The sequence below is a fragment of the Podarcis melisellensis genome (assembly GCF_964234715.1).
Source record: "Podarcis melisellensis genome assembly, chromosome: 8".
Lineage (NCBI taxonomy): Eukaryota > Metazoa > Chordata > Lepidosauria > Squamata > Lacertidae > Podarcis > Podarcis melisellensis.
The window spans coordinates 62671098-62697797 of NC_138540.1; the positions used below are offsets into that span (position 1 = coordinate 62671098).

General features: G+C 45.6%; 1 protein-coding gene across 1 annotated transcript in view; it reads left to right on the forward strand.

The window, feature by feature from the left end:
- The first annotated feature begins 3346 nt into the window (after positions 1 to 3346).
- PSMB2 (proteasome 20S subunit beta 2) overlaps positions 3347 to 26700 on the forward strand; it is a 35108-nt gene continuing 11754 nt past the window's right edge. Inside the window, exons 1-3 of the mRNA XM_081921549.1 lie at positions 3347 to 3548; positions 7679 to 7801; positions 9691 to 9761. Of these exons, the coding sequence (XP_081777675.1) occupies positions 3458 to 3548; positions 7679 to 7801; positions 9691 to 9761 (285 nt within the window). The 5' untranslated portion in view covers positions 3347 to 3457. The remainder of the gene's footprint in view (positions 3549 to 7678; positions 7802 to 9690; positions 9762 to 26700) is intronic.

Here is a 26700-nt window from a genome sequence, read left to right on the forward strand (position 1 = left end):
CTCTGTGAGGGAACATTCCCAGATCCGCTGAAAGAGGCGGTCGTTAAACCGCTTCTTAAAAAACCATCTTTAGACCCGGCCAGTATGGCCAACTATCGCCCAGTCTCAAATCTTCCATTCTTGGGCAAGGTGATTGAGCGTGTGGTTGCTGAACAACTCCAGGCACGCCTGGAGGATGCGCGGACCATTTGGATCCCTTCCAATCGGGGTTCAGGCCTCATCATGGGACCGAAACTGCCTTGGTCGCACTGGTTGATGATCTCCGGCGAGCTAGGGACAAAGGTGAGAGTTGTTTCCTAGTTCTGCTGGATCTCTCAGCGGCCTTTGATACAATCGACCATAACATCCTTCTGGACCGTCTAGAGGGGCTGGGAGCTGGGGGCACTGTTATACAGTGGTTTCGCTCCTTCCTCCTGGGCCGTGTTCAGAAAGTGGTGGTGGGGGATGAGTGTTCAGACCCTTGGGCCCTCACTTGTGGGGTACCTCAGGGTTCCGTCCTCTCCCCCATGCTTTTTAACATCTATATGAAGCCGCTGGGAGAGATCATCAGGGGGTTTGGACTGGGTCTCCATCAATATGCAGATGATACCCAGCTCTACCTCTCTTTCAAATCAGAACCAGTGAAGGCGGTGAAGGTCCTGTGTGAGTGCCTGGAGGCGGTTGGAGGATGGATGGCGGCTAATGGATTGAGGCTGAATCCTGACAAGACAGAAGTACTGTTTTTGGGGGACAGGGGGCGGGCTGGTGTGGAGGACTCCCTGGTCCTGAATAGGGTAACTGTGCCCCTGAAGGAACAGGTGCGTAGCCTGGGAGTCATTTTGGACTCACAGCTGTCCATGGAGGCACAGGTCAATTCTGTATCCAGGGCAGCTGTCTACCAACTCCACCTGGTACGCAGGCTGAGACCCTACCTGCCCGCAGACTGTCTCACCAGAGTAGTGCAGGCTCTAGTTATCTCCCGCTTGGACTACTGCAATGCGCTCTACGTGGGGCTACCTTTGAAGGTGACTCGGAAACTACAGCTAATCCAGAATGCGGCAGCTAGACTGGTGACTGGGGGCGGCCGCCGAGACCACATAACACCGGTCTTGAAAGACCTACATTGGCTCCCAGTACGTTTCCGAGCACAATTCAAAGTGTTGGTGTTGACCTTTAAAGCCCTAAACGGCCTCGGCCCAGTATACCTGAAGGAGCGTCTCCACCCCCATCGTTCTGCCCGGACGCTGAGGTCCAGTGCCGAGGGCCTTCTGGCGGTTCCCTCATTGCGAGAAGCAAAGCTACAGGGAACCAGGCAGAGGGCCTTTTCGGTAGTGGCGCCCGCCCTGTGGAACGCCCTCCCAGCAGATGTCAAAACGATAAACAACTACTTGACATTCAGAAAACATCTTAAGGCAGCCCTGTTCAGGGAAGTTTTTAATGTATGATATTTTAGTGTTTCCTGGTTTCTATGGAAGCCGCCCAGAGTGGCTGGGGGGGCCCAGCCAGATGGGCGGGGTATAAATAATAAATTATTAATTATTATTATTATTATTATTATTATTAAAATAAACAACAGCAATTCCACTAGGGCAATGCAAAGTTGTTAATATGCAATAAAACAAGCCATGACAACTAAACCAAATAAAAAATAAAAAAATAAAAAATTGACCAGTAGCACCTTATAGGCCAACTAAATTTGTTCTGGTATAAGCTTTTGTGTGCATGCACACTTCTTCTTAAGTGTGCATGCACAGGAAAGCTTACACCAGAACAAACTTAGTTGGTCTATAAGGTGCTACTGAACAATTTTTTTATTATTTTTATTTTGACTGTGTCAGGCCAACACAGCTACCTACCTGAATCTGATAACTAAACCAGTTCAACAACTGCTAAACCATAAGATCAGAAGTTCAGTTCAGCAGAATACCTTATTCTCACAACAGCCCTGTGGGGTAGGTTTGGCTGAGAGATAGTAGCTGGCTTGTCATGCTACCAAAAGGGCAGAATTTCACTCACCATGGTGAGTAGTTAGTGCAATTGCAGACTCCTGCCTACAGATCTGCTTAGGCTACAGGTAGAAACCACTCTCACTTCTGAGAATCCTGAAACACTCCAGGATAGAGATGGAGAAAGCAGACGACTTAAGTAAACACACAGGGAAGTGGGAGCCACTGGTCCCTCTTCTGATATCCTTGAGTAGGTTTTTGTGTGTGTTTGCCAAAGGTGAGTCAATCACAGTTCATAAGAGAGTTCATAAGACAGTTCCAAGAGACAGCAGGTAAACCAGGAAGCTTTAAAGGAGGCAGAAGTACTAGAACATAGGTGGGCAAACTAAAGCCTGGGGGCCGGATCCAGCCCAATCACCTTCTAAATCCGGCCCACAGAGGGTCCGGGAATCAGCGTGTTTTTACATGAGTAGAATGTGTCCTTTTATTTAAAATGCATCTCTGGGCTATTTGTGGGGCATAGGAATTTGTTCATTCCTCCCCCCCCAAAAAATATATATAGTCTGGCCCCCCACAAGGTCTGAGGGACAGTGGACCGGCCCCCTGCTGAAAAAGTCTGCTGACCCCTGTACTAGAATATGGAAGTGGAATGCCCAAAATATGTACAGAGACGCTTGAAGATGCAAAAAGGGATCAAAGATGGGCATTGGTCTTTCTTTGCCACCTCTGGAACTAACTAGGTACCTGTTGGAATGGTAGCCACAGGAAAGAACCACAGGAAAGGCTTTGCTGGTGATATTCTATTTACATTATTTATAATCCACACCTTCAGCATACATTTATGTTCCCAGACTAGTGTTTCTTTGTAAGAAACCAAAATGAAAAGGTGCAATTTAAGAGTATTAGTAACAAAATAATTGAGTATTTGGACCTAGTAGTCCGTGTTTCCCACAGAGCAAGATACCTCTAGGAAGCCCACAAAGCAGAGAAACGGGGTAACGCCTCTTCACCCACCTACCCGGTTTGTCCTCGGTATACTGTTCCTGCACGTGGAGGCTCTATTCAGCCCTTAAGACTAAAGAGATGCTTATAAGTGATCTCCCTCCCTGGTGGCTTTCTCTGACATCTGCAAAAACCAGCGCGTTTTAATGATCTGGACCGTTTTGAAAGCGCTTTGCAGGACAGGTGCTCGCTGAGCCGCCGCCCCCTAGAACGCGAAAGCGGACCGGCGGAACAAGGGAAAGGAGAGCGGGAAACGTCACGTGGGCTCGAAGGGGACTCCGTGGGCGGGGCTCATCTGCGCACGTCAGAGAGCGAGAGAAAGGCTGAGCGAGCAGGGACCATAGAGTCTTGAATGCCTAGAAGCACCCGTTTCTCGCGAGAAGCTCAAAGAGCACCCCGTAGACGTCATTTCCCTGCGCCGCGCCGGCTCTTTCTCCGCCGTCTCGCTGTGTCACTGTTCCGCGCTCTCTCCCTTCGGCCGCCTAAGTTCAGTTGCCCACTCCTGCTTTAGTCGCTGCCGGCCGGGCCCGATGGAGTACCTCATCGGCATTCAAGGGCCCGACTTCGTGCTGGTGGCCGCTGACACCATCGCCGCCTCCAGCGTCGTCCAGATGAAGCGCGGTCAGTCCCTGGGAAGCGGGGGGCGGGCGGTGGGGTGGAGAAAAGTGAGGGCAGGGGCCCCTCAGAGCGGGCGCTGGGCCGTCAGCGGGCCGAGCGCTTGCTTCGCACGCGTAGTGTTGGTGAGATCTATCCCTGGCGTCTCCGTTTCTTCGAAAACGAAACTGAATCCAGGCTAAGTTAGTCTCATTCGAGTTCCCGTTGGTGGAATCGGTGGGATTTGGCCTAGTAGTAGTTAACTTTCCACGCAGGACCTGCATTCCAACCTGGTAGTTATAGTTCGGTTTCCTTCGCCATAAGGCCCCAAGGTGGGCTTGTTGTTTAGTCGTGTCCGACTCTTCGTGACCCCATGGACCAGAGCACGCCAGGCACTCCTGTCTCACCAAGGTGGGCTACAGCATTGCAAATAGTTTGAAACAGATGATAGTTGCAATAATAGGGTGGGCACCCCAAGGTGAAGAGGTGCGGCTTCTCGAAAGCTGTGTAATGAAGATCCCAGGCGCACTTCGGTGCGGAGAGGGTTCCACAACTTAGAGGAGGGAGTGCAGCTCAGTACCAGAACACGTGCTTTCTGTGCAGGGAGCATAGCTGTCAACGTTTCCCTTTTGTTAAGGGAAATTCCCTTATTCCGAATAGGATTCCTCGCAAGAAAAGGGAAAAGTTAACAGCTATGGCAGGGAGTACCAGGTTCGGTTTTTGCAATCTTCACTTTAAGGAGAAGGGTGATGCAAAAACATCTGTAGAATATAGATGGGTATGCAGGAGGGGTCTGGGAAATCCCGGAAAGTCACAACTGGTCATAGTTGTGGTTGTGGGTCTAGGTATAAAGCAGCTTCCTTTCTTCCTGTATTTTTTTCATGGGAATGGGCATAGCTCAGTGGAAGAGCACATGCTTTGCATGCAGAAGATCCGAGGTTCAATATTCAGTTAAAAGGTCCATGTAGCGGGTGATGGGAAAGTTCCTTTATCTTGGAGAGCTCCTGTCAGATAGTACTGGGCTAGAAAGGCAACTTGGCTGATCTTGCTTCCAATATTCCTAGCAGTTAGATTGGGATGGACTTCCAGGATCCACTTTTTTATTTACCAGCCATAAGCTCGTGCAAAAGACATGCAAGGGCTTTAACTCAGTGGCAGAGGATGGGCTCTGCATGTAGAAGTTTGCCGGTTCCGTCTCATACCCTAGTGAGCTCCTGGTAGACAGTGCTGGGTCAGATGGCCCAATGGTCCAACTCGGCATAAGGCAGCTTCCTATATTTCCACTCAAAATGAATGGAGTTTGAGTTGAAGAATATTTGTTGAGCACCAGAGTTGAGCTGTCTTGCCACAGAAAAATCCACTGACACTTACGCCAAACTTTAACTGCATCATACAACATGAGATCCATTTCTTATTTAAATGCCCATAGGCTGCCCATGTCCAAAGTGGGGTTAGGTGGGCTCTGTTAACTTGAACTGTTGCATAGAAGTGTTGATGGAACAGTTTGTAATGGTGAGGATGAGCAAACATGCATTTATCAGAATTCCTTCTTCTTCACAACTATTAAAAGACGTAAGAGCCATGACCTCCTTTGGATTTGGTCGTTCTCTTTCTATAAACGAGTCCTGAATAAAATAGAAAACAGAAGTGATGAAATTGCTGTATATCATCTTCAATTTAAAGCTAGTGATATAGGGTAGAAAAAATTCTAATGCCTTATTTTCCTGTATATTTTATTTAGAAATGCATAGTTTCATAAAATGAGAGGGCAGTCCAAATGCCTGGCCTGCAGTGGCAGGGCTTGATGGAGTGGGAGGACCACCACTACTATATCCACAGTCCTGGTGTTCATGTTGAAAGGGGAGAGGGTATAAAAAATGCCTCTTCACTGTGCCAGCTCCAAGGCTCATGCAAGAAAGAAGCTCAGCAGCTCAGGATCCAGCTATTTCTATGCTGTCCCCAAAACACGCCGTTTTGGGGGTGTCCACTGACTACAACTGCTTCACCAGGTGCATTGTGGTGCTTCTTATCAGCAGGGCAGCAGAGTGGAGGCCAGCAAGGCTGGGCAGAGGGACACTGTCTCATTCAAACCTCCTGCGCATGACAGATCAGGGGTTTAGATTGCTCTGTCCGTCTGCAGTGTAATTAATGTGATGCAAGTTAAATTGAGCAACTGGAATGAATACAATACTACGTGCAGCAATTCAAGTGTGGTAAAATAGGTATGTTAATATCTTGTAGGACTTTTATTTCCCTCCCCCCAAAGTTTAACTAATGTAAGGGGAATGTGTGCTATTGAGTTGCTGTTCCAAGTAAAGTCTTGAATTTGTTTTAATGCACCATTTTAAACTGTACTAAGTGCACTTTATCATTTTTTCCATATTATTTCAGTACTTCCAGCTACATTTAGCTATTGGAAAAACTTTTTTTGAGAGTTATATAGCATATAAAACTAATGTAACATACTACTTACAATCAGAGCACCACACTTTTATGGCAATTGGTGTTTTTTTTTAATTTATTGATTATTGGAAAACTCATCACTTGTAAGTCTCAACCCAAAAGTTGGATACCAGTGCTCTAGGTCAACTCCCATCAGCCCCAGCCAGCATGGCCAATGGTTAGAAATGATAAGTCCAGCAACATCTGGAGTGTTGCAGTTTCCCACTCTTCTATAGATTACGTTTATTGTTGCAGGTGGAACCTGCCACCAAATGTTGCATTGTGTAGTGCTTCTTTTCAAGATTTCAGCTTCCCATATAAAGTACTACAAAACTTTCCCCCTTTTTTTCAATTACTGTATATCCCCATTCTAAAAAAACCCCTACAATGTCAGCCAGCATTCAGTGGCCACTGAGCATGCTCAGAAGTCAAGGGTTTTTTCAGGAGGTCCACCCTCCTTGGACCCAGTGAATTTCGAATGCTGGAGTGATTTGTTTGTACCGCAGTAGCCCCATGGGCAACATTCTTTGTTAGTGCATTATGCAGAGCAGCCTTCGCCAACCTATAACTCTTTAGATGTGTTGAACCACAACTCCCATCAGGCCAGCTGTACTGGCTGAGGCTGATGGGGCTTATAGCCCAACACATCTGGAGGGCACCACATTGAGCCTTTGCCACCTTTTGCTTTTGTGAACTGGTGACAAAGACTCTCTTGACATTTTGTTAGCTTTCCTTCCCATCCCATTCAGATCCCAGGGAAAATCTCTGCAGTTAGTTTTTCTAAACTCCCATGTGCAGAAGTCTCTCTCTCTCTCTCTCTCTCTCTCTCTCTCTCTCTCTCTCTCTCTCTCTCTGTGTGTGTGTGTGTGTGTGTGTTTTAAATTATTTTAACAGCTGCAAAATACTCTGCTAATCCTGTTAAAGGATGGAACGTATCAGAAACTCTTAAACATGTCCTCCAGGGAAGATTATTCAGCAGTAAACAGCAAATGATGGAGAGGTTCTGATACGGAGATTTAGACTCTTCTGTGGAGGGGATTCTAAATACATAGAATGTTGCTTTTCCCAAAGACACAAGGGGCTTCTGGGAAATGAATTTAATACATTTATCTATCATCTAGTTAATGCAGGCTGAGGGTAAGATGAGGTTTCAGAACCATTAGTGGCATATGAAAGCATTCTTCCTCTGATTGGTTGTAGTAATAGTAAAGTCTTTTTCTTTAAAAAAACCACACTTATTTTTTCAAAATTTTATTTCCAGGGGAAAATGCATCTCAGTGATTTTCATTACTTTCTACCCCTCTCCCTCCCCATGACTTTTAGCACTTCCTAAATTCTGCATAGTGCTTTCAGACTTCTTTTCCTTATTGTTTTTTTACTGGTGCCAACAAATTAATCATCTGCCTGTCACTGATTGATCTAGTAATCGTAAACATTTATATTACGAAAATGTTGGTATGGGTGGCTGTTTAAAGATAAAAAAAACTTATTTAAGTTCTTCAGATCTGATTCTGTAATTAATCCACAAGTGTGCAAGTCTTGTTTTTTCAATAAATTACTAATGTTTTGACTTTGCCCATGAAGGGGAAATAGCCCTTGTATTAATCAGAAGACTCTGCTCATTTTGCTCTCACTCTGTCTCTCAAAATGAAACACTTCACTGTAGCTTGTCCTTATTTCTGACTGGTTGTTTTTCCTCCATCCTCTTGATTTAGATCATGATAAGATGTTCAAGATGAGTGAGAAAATCTTGCTTCTATGTGTTGGGGAGGCTGGGGACACTGTCCAGTTTGCAGAGTATATCCAGAAAAATGTCCAGCTCTACAAGATGAGGAATGGTGAGTACTGTGTGGTGCTGTGCCACTGAATGTATAGAGTAGAATAAAGAAGTCTAGGATTCTGCATTGGTAAGCTGTATGCTTTCTAAACACTGCAGACAAAACCACAAGAATTGTGATTATGTTAGATCCAGGCTGATAACTCTCTCTCACCCCAGATTTGGCATGCACCTTGATTTGGCTCAGTTGCAGAGAATGGATCTGTGCCCCCCTCCCCTCCATGTCTCAAATCTGTCACTCTAGCAGTTTTCCTTCCCCACTTCTCATGAATGACACTGCTGAGAGTCTACAGAGCACTTCTGCCAACTTGGGGGAAAATTTACATGCTTGCAGTTCTTTTCAACTCTTAAGAGTCAGTCTGCACATCCGGAACAATAGCATAACTGGGGTGCTTTACTTCAAGGTCAAGGTTTGGGGTGGGATCCCATAGTTAATTTTCTCCATCTGTATTCAAAGTGCAAGCAAACTCTCTGTTTTTAGGAGACTAGTACCTCAAGAATAGAAAAGAGTAGGATAAATACACACATTTTCTAAGGGGAGGGAGTTTTTTTACTTGAGGATTCATTCAAAATATTGATTTCCTATCCACCCACCCACAGTTTGGGGAGGGAAAGTCCTAACAGAGTGGTACTAGATAATTCTGCATCCTTGGATTAACTCACAAGTCTTCCATACACCCTTGGTGCCCATGCTCCCTTACTTCAGTCTATGTCAGGGGTCTGCAACCTTTAAGACAAAAAGAGCCACTTGGACCCGTTTCCGGAAAAAAATAAACTGGGAGCCGCAAAACTCGTCATTATAAAAATAACTTTTTTGTCACTTTTTATTATTTCTTTGTTTGACCCCTCAGAATTACTCCTCCTCATAGAAATAAATGTTAAATTAACAAGTTACCTTTTTGTGTGTGTGTGTTCTTCACTCCCCTTCAAAGCAGTGACCAGCATACATGCCCCCTTTCAATGCAGTGACCAGCGTACATGCCCCTTACAATGTAGCGGGCGGGCGGGAAGGTGACATCGGGACGGTGCGTGACTAACGCACGCACCACCCCCATGCAACGTCACAGCCAGTACAGCACCCACCACAGTGGGGAGTATCGGGGCGCACAATGCGCCTCCTCCCCTCGCTAGTATCCGCCCTGGAGCCGCGGCAAAGGTGTAAAAGAGCCACATGCGGCTCCGGAGCCACGGGTTGCAGACCCCTGGTCTATGTGATCACAAACCTAATCAACTACAATTGCACAAAAGCGGAATTTGCCGTTATATAATTCAATTTCACCTGAAACCAGCAACTGTCTAGAAGTTGCCACATGCAAGCTGTGATTTCTGCATTGCAGGGGCGTTGGACTTGATGGCCCTTTGGGTCCCTTCTGTCTACAATTCTAGCTGTTCTCTCCCTCCATAGACCTGGAAAGGAAGTAATATTAGATGCCCAGGTGACAAGGCTGCTGACATTCTCTGCCCCAACTCATTAGTTGAGGAAGGCTTCTGGCCCTGACTGCAAGAGGTTGGAGTATCATTGCTCCACTTTAGTATTTGTTCAATGATTTTTTTAACAGATATTGTTCTTTTCTTTGCAAACCATCTGAAGATGTTGCTGTACATATGTTAGGTATTCTCCTAAAATGAATTTCCACTCACCTTCTGTTTATTAGCAGCCTCGTACCTGGCGCTTAGGAATTCCAAGAAATCAAAATATCAGTGCAGCTTTGAAATCAGCGTTTAAAATCAGTGTAGTTTTGAAAAGTTCAGTTTGCCATCTTGATTCAAAATGTTTTCCACTTACATCCAAACAGCTGAAAGCCTCTGTGATATCTCAAGAGGTGTCCAAATGAACAGCAAACAAATTGCCAAAATATATAGCAGATGATGATTTCCTTTTCTTAACAGGGTATGAATTGTCTCCGACTGCAGCTGCCAATTTCACACGCCGAAATCTGGCTGACTATCTGCGGAGTAGGGTGAGTAAGGCAGCTTTCAGAAGTTGTTCTTTCTCTCTGTTCAGGAGGTCCTCTTGACCTTTCAGTATGCTATGGGTCATGGGGGCTTCTGGAAGAGGGGAGAATCGTCCACAACAAGGTTGGGCAGCACTCCTCTCCACCAGCAGCCCCTTCCACAGGTTCAGAGTGGTGAAGGGGAAATTTTCCTTCTGCAAACTTAAGCTCTAGTCCATTGATTTTGTTATATAATGATTTCAAAGTGGCAAACATAGTTGCCTCAATTCTATTGGCAGTGCGAGATTTTGTGAACACTGCTCATGTACAGTATTAATTGTAGGGCAGTGGCATGTCAGCTATCAGGGTGGATAAAAATCAATGTTTTAAAAAATAATGATAAAAAAATCAGATTTATTTTATTTAAAGTGGATTTTTAAAATAAAATGCTTTTGGAGGAAAAATCTTTTTAAAGATCGTTTTCTATTTAAGTTACATTATAGACCAAAGGCTATTCATCAGGAAATGAGGATTTGTTTTAAGTTTTTCATGTGTGCTAAAACTCAGTCTAAGGTGGGTTTTTTTTAATCATTTAACCACATCAGTTAACAAACATGTATACATATGCTATAATGTTATTGTTTTAGTTAAATAAATTGTTTAAATTGTTATTAAGGAAATGATAATTTCTCTCCTTTCAATAAAGTACAGCAGAAAAGTTGTCCAAATATAAATAGTTAATTTATTAAGCCTCAGAATAATTTCATAATTATCTGTTAATGTATTTCTAATAGTATAACCAAATCAGTAATTTTTGATATAACTGTAAAAACTACTCTGAAAATTTATTATTCAAAAAATGAAACCTTCATCTGGTTGTAAATATTAAGATTATACCAGCAAGAACGAGTCTTTCTGTAAAAAAAAAATGGTTTAAATCAAGTCTTACTGGCTAGTGATTTAAATCGTGATTTAAATTGATTTGATTTAAATCAAATCCACCCTGTCAGCTATGCAGTGGGACCACTCTGCCAAACCTACAGGAGCTTGCATGTTGACTTTCCCTTACAGATAATGGCACGTAGTACATACAGTTGCTCTGGGAAAAGCAGGTGCAAAGTTGGGAGCCAATCTAATAGCACGGCCCTGAACATGCCACTGCCATACAGGCAATGATCCAGGGAATAAGGCGAATATAATCAGGATATTTGAATGCATTTTTTTTTTAAAAAAAAACCAACTCACTTCTCCTGATGCTTTTGTAATGACTATTAATAGGAATTCCTAAGAGGAATTTTTGAGTGCTGCGTTTACCTTTTAGCGAAGGTAGCGGTTGGGAACAGGTAGCAGGCATTGCTGAGTCTGTGTTGCTTCACAGGGATGGGAAATCATCTGCCATTTCAAATGGTTCTTAAGTGGTTATGGTACTGAGTGATATATTTTAATTGAAAATAGCCTTTTCCTCATTTATGTTCTATGACCCACTTTTTAACCAAATATGCATTTGGGGATCCATATCTTAATCCTTTGCCTTTTATATGCATGGTGGTAGGGGTCCTGTTGTGACCCACCTTGGATCAGGCCTCAACCCAACCTGCCAGCTGAAGACCAGTGTGCTACATATTTCCAAACACAAGTACCAAAATGTTTATTTGGTGTCATATGTGAAAGCTTCCCAAAGGGAGGCTGCTTGGACCCCCATCACTAAACTAAACTAAATTTGAAGCCCTATGCCAAGGTTAATAGAGGAAGGGCTGTACCCCAGAGTTTACATGAAACTGCATCATACTTAGTATTTATACAATGTGTTTAATTGTTAAAGTTCTTAACATGCAGTGGGCTACATCCAAATGTAGCCATGCTCCAAACAAGGGAAACTTGATTTGTTCCTAACTGAACAGAAACTTGTACTTTCCTTCCCTTGTGCTCAGTTTGTTGTGACATACGAACACAGCTGCTTGGTATCTATATTACATTTGAATTTATTTTATGTGTGTGCTGCTGTTGTTTTAAAATGTTTTATATATGCAGTGTTTAAAACTGTTTATATATGCAACCTTCTTACACTGTTGTATTGTAATAGTATAGGACACAATTCATAAATGAAAATAATAATAATCACCTTGTACATTTTCACAACAGCCCTGTAAGGTAGGACAGTAGCATACAGTGGTACCTCGGGTTAAGTACTTAATTCGTTCTGGAGGTGCATACTTAACCTGAAACTGTTCTTAACCTGAAGCACCACTTTAGCTAATGGGGCCTCCTGCTGCCGCCGCGCCACCAGAGCCTGATTTCTTGAAGCAAAGTTCTTAACCTGAAGCAAAGTTCTTAACCTGAACCACTATTTCTAGGTTAGCAGAGTGTGTAACCTGAAGCGTATGTAACCCGAGGTACCACTGTACTCATAATGCAGATGTGATGTTCAGGCAGTGATTATCTTACGCCTGGCTAGTGAGATGATAGCAGAGGTATGATTCAGACCTGCAGATCCTGACTTGTAGCTACTACTCTACACCTGCTGTGAGCCAATGAGTATTAAGGTTAATCAGGCCTCCACAGAAAAGCAAAGAAATCATTCCTGTTTTCCTTTTTTCTTCTGTTGCAGCTCTTTATCATTGCAGTATTTTTTCTCCAGGTCTTTCTGATATGACATTTGTTCTTTGCTTTAAAAACGTAAAATTGCAGGCATGTGCCTACTCATGACTGAGTGCTGCAGGGCAGAACGCACCACATAAAAATGGAGATTGCATGTGACCAGCCTCTTCTTTAGAAACAGACAGCTGCTTTTTTCACCATGGTTGTTGTTGGGGTAGCAGCAAGCAGTTAATAACTGAGTGTTCTCCAAACTGGCTTTGGTATCTTTTTGCTATGGGGCAAAGGCATTTCACAAAAAGGTGCCTTGCAAAAGCTGAAACCATATTTGTGACCGTAGAAACATGCAGATAACAGAATTACACCTACCACGAACATTATTTATTCAACAAAATTTATATATCACTTGAAAAAAACTTTAAAATATATAAAATAAAATATTAAAACTCTTGATAGAATACAGTTAAAAACAGGTATTTTAAAACATCTGAAAGAGTTTTAGAATCAACAGTAGCTAAAAACCCAGTCAGAAAGGTGGGGTACAAATAAAATTGTTGTTGTTGTTGTTAAAAAATAAGGTAGGTGTACTACAACTTGTCAGTATAGACTTGCCTAAACAGGTGCCAAAAAGAATACAGCGAAGGCAGAGAGTTCCAAAGTGTAGGTGCGGCCATGATAAAAAAAATATTTCTTATTGTGGTGTGAGCCTCGGGTTAAGAACTTAAGGAAGATTGTTGAGACTTCCTGAATTGAATTTTGGGGAAATGTGTGACTTAGTGCAGTAGACTTCTTCAGAAGTAAAATTGGCTTACTGTACTAGAAGTCATGTAACTTCAGTGGGTTGGGGATTTCCCACTCAGAGTAGACCCATTTCAATTAATGGGCCTGAGTTACCCATGTCCATTAATTTCAATGGATCTACTTCAAGTAGGACTAACATTGGCTACATACAGCCCAATGGGCCTGAGATCCCTTGATTTCATTCTGCAGCTAGAGGCTTTATAGCACCCAGATGTTATTGGTTTAGCTGGGGTGTTCTCAGTATTAACTATGGAATGGCATGAATGTTCAGAACCTTCCCTTTCAGAACTTGGGACTCAGATGCTGGATCAGACTAAGTATTATACCGTAAGGCTTATAGGCAAACTCCTGGGGGCCGCATACCATTGCGGGGCAGAGCCAGAGGCAAAAGTGGGTGGAACAATAAATGTTGCTTTTATCTTTGTTCAGTAGGTGATGTTCAGGCATGTTGAAATCAGTTTCTACATGTACAAACACCCCATGCAAGGCTCCACCTTCCATCCTGACAAGCAAGAGCCTTGGCCCAGATTGAGTTGAAGAGATTGACAGACTATAACAAAATACTGGTTAATAGGCCAGGTCTGCACAATTTGTAATCAAGTGAGCCAAATGTAACACACACGCATAAATTATGAATTGTCTCCTGCCAAGTGCCTTCCCATCCTCCAGTCCTACTTAAGAAGCAAACTCCAGGAGTCTCACTGCATTTGGCTTTGAGAATTGCAAGTTGGACAGACTTGTGATAGGCAGTTCTTTGCAACGGGTCGTGGTGTTAACTTTTTCAGTTTCCAGAGTGAAGAATTGTTTTTCTCTCAAGCAGCCACAGACAGCAGAAAGGAATTAAGCCCTTTAAAAAAACAACCTACTGATAAGGACTTCACTTCTCATGCAAATATGCAGATTCTGTTTAAATTGTTTTGAGAGAAAGATTAATGGAGCAAAGCTGTTTGATGTGCTGAGCCAAACAAGCACTTTTTGTCAAAACTGAACATGAAGCTTTGAGTAAATATCATATGAAGCTGAGCTGTGTGCGCACATGTGCGCATTCTCTCTCTCCCTCTCCCCCTAATTCCATTAGTGAGCTTTTCATGGTCCTTTTGCAAGAAACTGAAGAAAGTTCTCCTTCCTCAGCTGTCTTTTCCAGCACAGGAACATGAACGCAGTTCCCTCCTCCTATCGCTTCTGCTTGTTATCTCCTTCATCTGTTTCCTGGCCATCAAATGGCACCAGATGCATCTCTAAAAGAAAAGAAAACCTGTTGCTATCCTAATGCCATTTTACCAATCTATGGTGCAGATGCAGTTGGAATACTGTGTACAATTCTGGTCTGACCTGAGAAAGGATATTGTAGAGTTGGAAAGACAACAGAATGATGATGGGGATGGAGGAAAGGTTGCAGCGTTGGGGGCTTTTTAGTCTAGAGAAAAGGCTACGAAGAGGGGACATAATGGAAAAGACTATGCATGGTATGGAGAAAGTAGGCAGAGAATTTTTTCATACCACTAGAACTCATGGACTCCCGATGAAGCTGAACGTTGAAAGGTTCATGAAAGACAGAAGACAAGAGCTAATGATGGCCACCAACTTGGGTAGCTTTAAAAGAGGACTAGAAAATTCATGGAGGAGAAGGCTATCAATAGCTACTAGCCCAGATGGCTATGTTATTCCTCAGTGTACACCTCTAAATACCATTTGCTGGAAATGGCAGGAGGACAGCGTGTTCTTGATTTCAGGTTCTGCTCATGGGAACAGGATGCTGGGCTAGATGGACCACTGAATGATCCAGCGGGCTTTTCTTATGTTCTTAGGGCCCTGGTGGGACACCTTGTCAATTGGTTGTACAGTGGTACCTCGGGTTACAAACGCTTCGGATTACAAACACTTCAGGTCAGAGACTCCGCTAACTCAGAAATAGTACCTCGGGTTAGGAACTTTGCTTCAGGATGAGAACAGAAATTGCACGGCAGTGGCGCAGCGGCAGCGGGAGGCCCCATTAGTTAAAGTGGTACCTCAGTTTAAGAACAGCTTCAGGTTAAGAACGGACCTCCAGAACAAATTAAGTTCTTAACCAGAGGTACCACTGTATAATATTGTGACTATGGTGAGATATTCTTATGTGGGAGGCAGCCTTTTCTTGTGTCTCTACTCACAAAGGAAACAGTGGGGCCTTCTTGCTTCCTAGCACTCCAGGCTCCTGGACACTGACCCTTGCCTGACTCATACCACCTGGGCAAACCATGGTCTGGCTGTCTGCACTGTGTCAGGGTCATGCACTTTCTCGAGTTTAGACCAACCAGGTTAGAACTCCATTTCTGGTTTTGAGATAGCTTTCTCAAACCTGGGGAGCAAGTGGAGTGCATGTGGTGAGAAGGGAGCGTGTGAATGCAAAGACCACTTGTGACTGCCATTCCATGGATTCACTAGTATGTCAGAACTGGGCCTTGGGATGGCTGCAACTTTCTCTGCTGTCTCCCTGCAATTAGATGTGTTATTTTGGCGATTCTCAATAAAAGCCCCCAAAGCCACTCAAGTCTCTTGAATATTGTTGATGTGTATTTAAATGTACATAGCATTGCTGGGTGTATATGATGGTTTATAATAGTGTTTTATTTCATTGTTTCATCACTATTTTTGTCCACTGTATAAATCTTCCAGTGTTACACTTCTACGTAGATCTTTCTGTCTGTGTTATAGTTTTACAAGGTTAATACTTGAATTAATGCATCACCTTTATTTTGGCAGTATTTGGCTGCTCAACTGACTAGTCTTTCTCCCATCCTTCCCCACCATCCTGGGCAACCTCCTGGCTCTTGAATGAGCAGCTAACCCTGGTTGACGTGGTGTGATATTTTCTGCACCAGTCTGTAGAAAACTAGGTTGCAAAATAATAGTATTTTTGGATATTGAGTATAGCAGGTTAAAATAGGGAATGCTTTTGGGCCAGTTCCCGTGTGTGTGTGTGTGTGTGTGTGTGTACATGTATGTACACACACACACACACACACACACACACACACACACACGTACCTTGGGTTACAAATGCTTCGGGTTACAAACTCCACTACCCCGGAAGTAGTGCCTCAGATTGAGAACTTTGCCGCAGGATGAGAATGGAAATCACATGGCAGCGGGAGGCCCCATTAGCGAAAGCGTGCCTCAGGTTAACAACTGGTTCGGGTTAAGAATGGACCTCCGGAACAAATTAAGTTTGTAACCGAGGTACCACTGTATATGGATTTCTAGTTTTCCCTTACCAGCCTGTAGGGGACTCCTTGAGAGAAAGAAACACCACAATAACTGGGTTTTCCTTCCCAAACTGTCCTGGTTACTGAGTGTTCTCTTCTTGCATTGCTCTGCAAGGTCATGTGACCTTTGGAACAGATGGCCCAGGTGACACTGGCTTGGAGCATCCTCACTAACGAGGGCAATTTAACATGCCACTTGGCGAAGAGGGGGTAGCAGGATGCGACAGGGCGGGACTCTGCCTCCTCCCTTTGCGTGCCAGGTCCCTTGAGGCCTGATCCTGCCTGTTCCTCTCCCTCTGTGCCCACGCTTGCCTCCCAGCTTACCTGCTCCAGATGGGCCACACAGCAGGGAGGACACTGGCAGAAGCAGATGTGTTTATTTACCGGAGATGAAATGTTGCGCTCTTGCAGATGGCAGTGCCTTCCAGCAAACAGTGCACTTTGACACCGCGGTTGTGCCACTTCGGGCAGGGGGGTAAGGGGGGTCGGGTGACTCCTTGCTTTCTGAATTATTTCCCTACCCTTCTCCCTACCCTTCTTGGCACCAGAGTGAGCATCTCCTAGTCACTTTAAGGAACATGCTTTCATTTCTGGGCTGCTTTTCTTATTCTGTTCTTTCAGTATGGGGTGGCAAACAGTTTTTGTAGCCATTTCCTCTTGTAGTTTAGGAAGTGCTTGCTTCCATCTTATCACCTCTACATGCAGAGGGCCTTCTTGGCAACGGTGCCCGCCCAGTGGAATGCCCTCCCATAAATGTCAAAGAAATAAACAACTGTCTGACTTTTAGAAGACATCTGAAGGCAACCCTGTTTAGGGAAGTTTTTAATGTTTGGTGGTTTATTGTGCTTTTAATTCTTTTGGGAGCTGCCCAGAGTGGCTGGGGAAACCCAGCCAGATGGGTGCGGTATTAATAATAATAATAATAATAATAATAATAATAATAATAATAATAATTAATATAATACAGCAATTGCAAATGGAAAAAACAAAGTTTTAATCAAACAAATATGGCCCCCCTAAGCAGAAAATTGCTGCAAGAAAGGATATTCCGATTAAACATTCCGAAAGTAAGAGCTGTTCGACAATGGAACAGACTCCCACAAGAGGTGGTGAACTCTCCTTCCGCAGAGGTTGGATGGCTACCTGCCATGTATGATCTAGTTGTGATTCCTGCATTGCAGGGGATTGCAATAGATGACCCTCGGGGTCCCTTCCATCTCTACAATTCTTGAGCCAAATAATCATATAGTGACATGTGTGCCAAAAAGCTCTCTGAAACAACAGTGTCTGGGAAAGGTTTTTATAAATGCTGTTATGGTGTGCGCGCACACGCAGAGTATGCACACATCTGACTCTCTAGGATGAAAGAGCAGTGGCTAGTGTTCTGGGTGGGCAGGCCTATTCCATCCAGTGCCGTTGCTGGCTCTGCTAGCTGCCATGGATCAATGACACCCTGTTCTCCCCTTCCCCCCTTTTTCCTGCTGCTGACCAGACCCCTCTCTAATCGTGTGATTTTAATCAGAAGACATTTTAAAATGGGCTCTCAAACGTTTGCCCTCAGGGCTCAGCAGTCAGAAGGGCAATGTCCTATTTTCTCCCTTTGTGCACAAGTCGAAAGAGATGGGCCCCACAAGATATGGGGTCTCTGATGACGTGGGGCTGTATAAACCCTAGCAGTGTTTGCCTCTTGGGGAGGGGGAGGCACATGTTACGCTTCCAATTCCTGCAGGCATAAAATCACCAAATTTGGGGGCTGGGTTAGAATTTGTCTCCTAGGTTGGGCTCAGTTGATCGCTCCTTTAAAAAACACGCACTAATATTTAAAAATATGAACACAGCTGCTTTTGTTCTGTGAAACCTGGAGCCATTTTGGCCCTGCAGGGTTGAGTTTGCCAAGAAGCAAAGCTGCACGCAGAAGTTGGGAAATGGGGAGGGGCCGCAGCTCAGTGGTAAAACGGCTGCTTTGCCGGCAGGCGTCCCAGGATCAGGTACGACTAGAAAGATTCCTGTTTGAAACCCTGAAGAACTGCTGTCTTTCAGTGTAGATGGAGAAGGGTGGGGAGACGTGGAGCCCTCCAGATGTTGGATTTCAATGCCTGTCGGCCCTGAGAGCATGATGGGAGTTGTAGTCCAGCAACATCTGGAGGACCACAGATTTCCTACCCTTGATTGTAGACGTGTGGTTCTCAAACCTTTTTCTCTGGGCCACACTTTCAGAATAAAAATTTGCTTGTGCCACACCAATTCTTTTAATTGGTAAGAAATACATTGGAAAACAGAAATAAACAACAACTAGCAGTGCTTGATTTATAACATAGAGCACAACTACTATGAGGAAGTTTGTCTGGTAGCTTCATTATAAATCTTTGGGTGCCAGGCGAAAACATTCCTCTTCAACCAGACCTTTGGCTGATTAACATTCTATAGTTTTTTAAATGTGTTTGTGAGGGGGGTTATTATTTTGTTGTTTCTGTTTTAGCCATTTGTGCTTTTACCTTGTTTATTTGTGCTTTTTACTTCGTATTTTTATCTTGTGAACCTCCCTGAGATCTTGTGATGAAGACTGATATATAAATCAAATACTTTATAATATGCTCACCGGACATCCAGAAGGTGTAAAGCAAAGCAGTTACATGCAAACATTAATTGTTCCCAAAATATTCATATTCTGCAAATATATATATAGATTCTATATTGTACTATACTATACTGTACTGTACTGTACTATACTACACTGAAATGCTTAAATGTTTCTTTGTCTGTCCTTGAATCTTCCTGCCACACTTGCCACCTCTCCTACCTCACCATTGGTAGTGTGCCACACCCTTTGAGAACCACGGATGTAGACAATACTGAGCTAGGATTAATGCTATGACTCTGTATGTGGCAGCTTCTTATGTTCCTGCTGCTGAATAATATGAAGCTGTTGAATAGAACATTAAGCTTTGGGAGTAGGAGCCTATTTAAAAAAACCTCCAACACCTGACCAAGGCTGCACTGCGATGAGCCTGCCATTATACACACAACCCACAGTGCTGCTGGGTCCTGTGGCTGTGTTACTGCACTGTGAACATGACATTGGCTGCCCATGGTTTGGATGGGGCAAACAGGTGTTTGGGATAACCCATTTGGGAAAAGTTTGAGGTACCCATAAACCTGGACTTAATGGTCTTATGGGGGGGCCCACTTTAGATCGTAGTGTGTATTACTTCAAAATATGGTAAGCCAGCCCTGCTGCATTTGGGGAACCCTCCTGCTCATTCTATTGAGTGGGGGGGCCCTGGACATCTGCCCCAAAGTCCTGCCCTGACGGCACCACTGCGTGCCCCCTTGCAGCACCTTGATTATAAGGTAGTGGCAATGTTTTAGATTAGCAAGTGAAATTGGCTGGGAAAATGAATACTGTGTTAACTATCTGGTATAATAAGGCATCTGTGTCATGTTGCTGCTTAAGTCATTAAATTTGGAAGTGGTTTTAATTACAGCGGGCAACTGCTGCTCTAATGAGAAGAACAGAGAGCAATCTGGAGCTGATGCCAGGGAGTGGGAATGTTCGGCAGATTGGAGCGCATTCCCAGCGAGGAAAATCCAAAGTGTTTGTGGCTTTTTTTTTAGTTTGAAAGAAAAAATGAGAGAAATGATTAAAAAGGAAGGGCATGAGAGAGGCTTACAAGGCAATGTGTGCTATGGACAGAAAATGGTTTCACCCTCTCTCGTTCTACAGTTTAGGGTCATCTGGTGAAATTGGTCAGATGCAGCAAGGGAATGGGATTTCCGGCCTCGGGCCAAAGGCAGCCCTCCAGGTCTCTTTGTCTGCTGCCTGCAACTGTCCCAGGCTGCACTTTTCCGTGGTCCTGCATTGTACCCTGTCTTTCTTCCTGCCTAACTGGAATGTGCCCTTGAACCCTGATAGCACCTGTTGCTTGTCTAAATGGAGGATAGAGAGGGATGTGTTGTCTACTATACAAAGATAGCATTTATACTTGTTACTCTGCTGACTTTTGCCTCTGGTCCTGCCCACCACTGGGTGGCCCTCATAAGGTTGCCCAGGAGGAAATGTGGCCCTCAGGCTGTGAAAGGTTCCCCACCCTGGGCTTAAAGGTTCTGGCATGGCAAAAGGAGGTAGTTTTCCACAGCTCTTCCTTATAGCCCAGAATTCACTGCCACAGGATGTGGTTACAACATTTAAAAGGGCGTTAAACAAATTTGTGGAGGGCAGGTCTGTCAATGATGAGATACAAAGAGATCTAAATCTTCTTTGATTTGAAAGAGAGGTAGAGCTGGGTATCATCTGCATATTGATGAACACCCAACCCAAACCCCCTGATGATCTCTCCCAGCGGCTGCATGTAGATGTTGAAAAGCATGGGGGAGAGGACAGAACCCTGAGGCACCCCACAAGTGAGAGCCCAGGGGTCTGAATAATAATAATAAAAATAAATTTTATTTATATCCCGCCCTCCCCGGCCAAAGCCGGGCTCAGGGCCGATAACAACACTAAAACAGTGCAACATTATAAAAACATTATAAAAATTAATTGAAATCAAAATTGATGGCAACCATAAACTAAAGTTTTGTAAAGATTGCCAAGGAGGGAGTCAGGCTGCGCCCTGACCAAAGGCCTGGTGGAACAGCTCTGTCTTGCAGGCCCTGCGGAAAGATGTCAAGTCCTGCAGGGCCCTTGTCTCTTGTGACAGAGCGTTCCACCAGGTTGGAGCCGCAGCCGAAAAAGCCCTGGCTCTAGTTGAGGCCAGCCTAACCTCTCTGTGGCCTGGGACCTTCAAGATGTTTTTATTTGAAGACTGTAAGTTCCTCTGTGGGGCATACCAGGAGAGGCGGTCCCATAGGTACGAGGGTCCTAGGCCGTATAGGGCTTTAAAGGTTAAAACCAGCACCTTAAACCTGATCCTGTACTCCACCGGGAGCCAGTGCAGCTGATATAGCACCGTATGAATGTGATCTCGCAGCGAAGACCCCGTAAGGAGTCTCGCTGCAGCATTCTGCACCCGCTGAAGTTTCTGGGTCAGTCTCAAGAGCAGCCCCACGTAGAGCAAGTTACAATAATCCAGTCTGGAGGTGACCGTCACGTGGATCACAGTGGCTAGGTCAGGGCGAGAGAGGTAAGGAGCCAACTGCTTAGCTTGGCGGAGATGAAAAAATGCCACCTTTGTTATAGCTGCAATCTGCGCCTCCATGGAGAGGGAGGTATCGAAGATTACACCCAAACTCTTAACGGACGGTGCTGGCACTAATTGCACCCCCGCAAGAGATGGGAGTTGCCCCCTCAATCCCATATCGTCCCGTCCCAGCCAGAGGACCTCTGTCTTTGAAGGATTTAACTTCAACCGGCTCCTACGTAACCATCCAGCCACAGCTTCCAAGCATCTGATCAGTGTGTCTGGGGCCGAGTCAGAATGGCCATCCATCAACAGATAGAGTTGGGTGTCAGCATACTGATGGCAGCCCAGCCCAAAACTCCGGACAAGCTGGGCGAGGGGGCGCATAAAGATGTTAAAAAGCATCAGGGAGAGTATCGCACCCTGGGGCACTCCACACACCAAGGAGTGGCGGGATGACAATTCCCCCCAAGCGCCACCCTCTGTCCCCAACCAGAGAGAAATGAGCTCAGCCATTGAAGGACTGTGCCCTGGATCCCAACGTCGGCAAGGCGGTGGTCCAGGAGTTCGTGATCGACCATGTCGAAGGCTGCTGACAGGTCTAGAAGAATCAGCAGCCCCGACCTGCCTCGATCCAGCTGCCTGCGGAGATCATCTGTTAGGGCGACTAGAGCCGTCTCGGTCCCATGACCAGCACGGAAGCCGGACTGGAATGGATCCAGAGCCGATGTTTCATCCAGAAACCTACCAAGCTGTTCAGCAACCGCTCTCTCAATCACCTTACCCAGGAATGGAAGATTCGAAACCGGGCAGTAATTGGATAGATCTAAGGGATCTAATGATGTTTTCTTTAAAAGCGAGCGCACCACTGCCTCCTTCAGTTCCCCTGGGAATGTCCCGGTGCCAAGGGACAAATTGATGATATCCCCCAGGGGGGGGCGCACCTCGTCTGGACACGCTCTAATAAGCCAGGACGGGCACGGGTCAAGAGGACAAGTGGTGGGCTTTCCAGCTCGGAGGAGTCTGTCCACATCGGCTGGGGATATCCGGTCAAAGTGGTCCAATACTGGACCCAAGGACAGTCGAGGGGCCTCCAGTTCCTTTATTGTATCCAAATTGGCAGGGAGGTCATGGCGGAGCAACAGGACCTTCTCCGCAAAAAAGCTCGCAAATGCCTCACAGCTGTGTGTCAAATTGTTATTTAAATTTGGCTGTCCTTTGAGGGATGTTAAAGACCGAATTATACTAAATAATTGCGCCGGGCGTGAGCTAGCGGATGCAATGGAGGCTGAGAAGTAGGACTTCTTAGCGGCCTTCACTGCCATCTCGTAGATTTTCATAAAAACCCTATAAGATGTTCTTGAAGCTCCATCACGGAGCTTCCCCGCCACACTCCATCACGGCACCCCGCCATACTCGCTCTAGCTGTCTGAGGTCCCGCTTCATTTTCCGGAGCTCCTCGGTAAACCAGGGAGCCCGGTTTCTGCGGGGTCGCAGAGGGCGCTTAGGTGCGATCTCATTGATGGCTGCCAGGAGCTGGGTATTCCAGCCCTCAACAAGCTCAGTCAATGAGTCGCCAGGGGGAGAAAGGTCCCGCAAGGCTTGACGAAATCTATCAGAGTCCATCAGCCTCTGCGGGCGAGCCCAAATCGGCTTGCCACCTAAGCAGGGTGGGGGTGGAATGTCAATCCTGGCTTTCAGAGCATAGTGATCAGACCATGGCACCTTCATCGAAGGAAACATGATCACATCTATACCAACGCCAAAGATCAAATCCAGCATGTGGCCTGCTTGATGTGTGGGGCCTGAAACAAACTGGGAGAGCCCTAGTGTCGCCATGGAAGACACCAGGTCCAGAGCCTGTGAGGAGGGAGTGGCATCAGCATGGATGTTGAAGTCCCCCAATGCCAATCGGTTAGGGAACTCCAAGGCCCAGCCGGCCACCGCCTACAGCAGGCCTGACAGGGTGGCTGCTGGTGCGCTAGGTGGCCGGTACACCAGCCACACAGCCAAGCTCTCCTCAGAGCCTCACACTAGGCCAACACATTCAATGCCGGGGATCGATGGCGATGGTAGAGCCCTGAAATAACAATCTTCCTGGATTCACTCACCCCCCCCACACCACTTTCTGAACATGGCCCAGGAGGAAGGAGCGGGACCACTGTATAATGGTGCCCCCAGCTCCCAGCCCCTCTAGCCGTTCCAGAAGGGTGTTATGGTTGATGGTATCAAAAGCCACTGAGAGATCCAGCAGAACTGAGAGAAACAGCTCTCCCCTTTGTCCCTAGCCCACCGGAGATCATCGACCAGCGCGACCAAGGCAGTTTCAGTCCCATGATGAGGCCTGAATCCCGATTGGAAGGGATCCAAATGTAGCTCTCTTTTATAAGTGAAGAAAAATGTGACATTCAAATTAAAGGACTGACACTTCGTATTTTCTGTTGAGCTATCCACCATGACCTCCAAATCAGTTTTCAGATTAGTTGCTACTTTAAACCCTGTCAATGTTTATATATGTGAAATTGGGAATTTTTGCTGCAGTGTGCATCATGTTACACTTCATTACCCTACTGTGGCCCAACTAGCATCTCATGACTAACCATAATCAGTAAGCCAAGAATAAGCCTTGGCTACAAATCAGTTTGTTGGGAGTGAAACAAACCACAATTGTTTCTTCCCACTACAAGCTCAGAGGAGTGAAGTGGGGTAAGGAACCATTTTCAGCCTGCTGTTTACCTTGCAATTGGCAAGAGGGGGCCAGAGGCAAAAGTGAGCGGAGCAACAAACAAATTTTATACAGTAGGCTAGTTTGTATACAAGCTCACACTGTCCTCCCTGGACTCCATCCAGGCAAGCAAGAGGCATCAAAATTTCAAGGACCCATTTCCAGTCAAGCTAATGGAGGATGCAAAGCAGAATGGTTGAGGGGTGTGAACCTGAGAGGGTCTCAAGAACCAGACAGAGAAACTAAACTCTACTGGATTTGATCAGTCTCCCGCAGCAGAGGAGACCCATTGACATTGACTTAGACCTAAATGTCCATTAGCTTCAGCAGGTCTACTCTGAGTAAAGCTAGCATAAGATACAACTCCATGAATTCTGAGGGATGCATTTTACCCTGTGCTTGTCCCATGACAGCTTATCTGCACCTCCAGATTGGAGGCTGTGTAGCTCTGAATGCTAGTTGGCTGGAGGGCAAGTCAAAGGGAAAGGCTCTTGCCCCTGGAGGCTCACAGAACATGGAGGTGCCTGGCTGGCCGCTGTTGGTCACAGGACACTGTTGCCTTCTTCAGCACGTGCAGTCACTTGATGCCTTTGCATGTAGCAGTGGGCCACCATAAAGCAAACACTTCATCTCACTTCACCTCAAAATGAAGGGTTCCTCAACTGAGTTCAGCTCCCGCTTTGAGCACAGGGAAACAAAGTCTATGGCTGTGGCGCTGTGGGGCTCCTGGCCTCAAACCAGAAAGGTGCTTCCAAGGGCCAAAGGAGATCTAGGACATAATGCTGCAATTTTACATGATACAGAACAAGGTTTCTTGATCCTCTTGTTGCCGCCCCCCTCCCCTTCACCTTCTGGGAATGCAAAGACTGCTATGTTTGTGCACAGAATGAAAGCTTCTCTCCCTCCACCCGCAGGCAGGCATTTATACACTTCCCCGTTAAAGTGCTGCTCCGTACGATGATACATTTAATTATAGGTGGCACTGCCTGGCCTGGGTCCAAAGAGAGGCTGTCAGTTCCTCTCTCGTTGTCCACGCTTAGTAGGATGCCTTCCTCGCGCCCACTGCGTCCCCCTCCCCTCCATGGCGACTTTGGCTTCCGCCAGATGTCACACCGCCACTCCCGCCCCAACCTCTCATTGCTGATTTTGTGTTGTGTGTGCGTGCACGTTTTGGTGTGGTTGTCACCACTCTTCCCTTCAGCTGTAAATTCTGAAGGATTTCACGCTCTTCCTAATCACTGCAGTTATTTTAAATCCAGCAGTAGAGAGGGAAGAATCCCACTCCTCCAAGTTGGCATTGTTGTTGCTTTTTATGCACTCTTGTTTGACTCTTCTTTACCAGCCTTCCCTTAAGCTGAACTTTCTGAAGTGTACTTTCAGAAAAGAAGCGATAAAAGCAATGTTTTATTGTGGGGGGAGTGCAACGGGGGTAGCTGATGTGGTGATGGGAGTTGTCATCCACAACAGGTTGCCTACCTTGAGTCTAAAATCCACGTAAGCCTTGGAATGTTTTGTGCAAGGTGCCCATACATAGGTGACGACTGTACTTAATGTACGTTCAAACTCATGCTCCGTCACAACACTTGCTGGAGCAGCTGTGGTCTTGCCTGGGCCCATCTCACAGGGTAATTGTGTGTACCAAATGAGTCAAAGATCATACCACAGTTCCTCCTCCACGCCCAGGAAAGGGAGGCCTGGCTGTGGTGTCAAATCCTACAGAGATGTTGCCGGTTGCCCTGTCTCAATGTCTCAGTACTTTGTGCTTGTTGGATCCTTGATGAAACTGCTTCTATTTATCTGCACTTCGTTTCTGGGTAAATGCAGTGGTGTGTTTCCTTCCATTTTATAAAGACAGCATGCTGATTTTGCTCTTTGCAAGACTTTGGGCACCATTGGTGCAGAACAGAGCTTTATGTGCGACCTGAACAGAACCTTTGAGGAGAAAGGTTGGAACTACAATCAAGTGTTTGACACATTATGACCTGGAGATGCCCCCCGCCCTCCTGTTCTTAGATGGTTTTAAAAGAGGATGAGGCAACTTCATGGAGGATATCAGCGTCTACTAGCAATAATTGTTGTGTATTGCGCTCCATCTACTGCTTGAGGCAGTCTCTCTCTGAACACCAGTTGCAGGGGGACAATGTTGTGCTCAGGTCGTGCTTGCAGGCTTCTCACAAGCATCCAGTTAACCCCCATGAGAACAGGCTGCTGGACTAGATGGGCCATGTGCCTCATTTCTTGCAAGTGTTGTTCGTGTGTCCCAGCACATCATTCAGGAGTGACTGACGCATTTGTGCCTTAACAGTGAGTCCGTGGAAAGGCAGACAGCCTAATAGCAGGACTTTGGGTAAACTAAGCTTGTATTTGGAGTGTGATGCCACTACATTCAGTGACTGATCTCTCTCTTGCAGTGTGTAGTTCCCCTGCATACACTCACAGCTGCCCCCCCCCAAAAAAAAACAAATGTAAGGGAAGAGGGAATG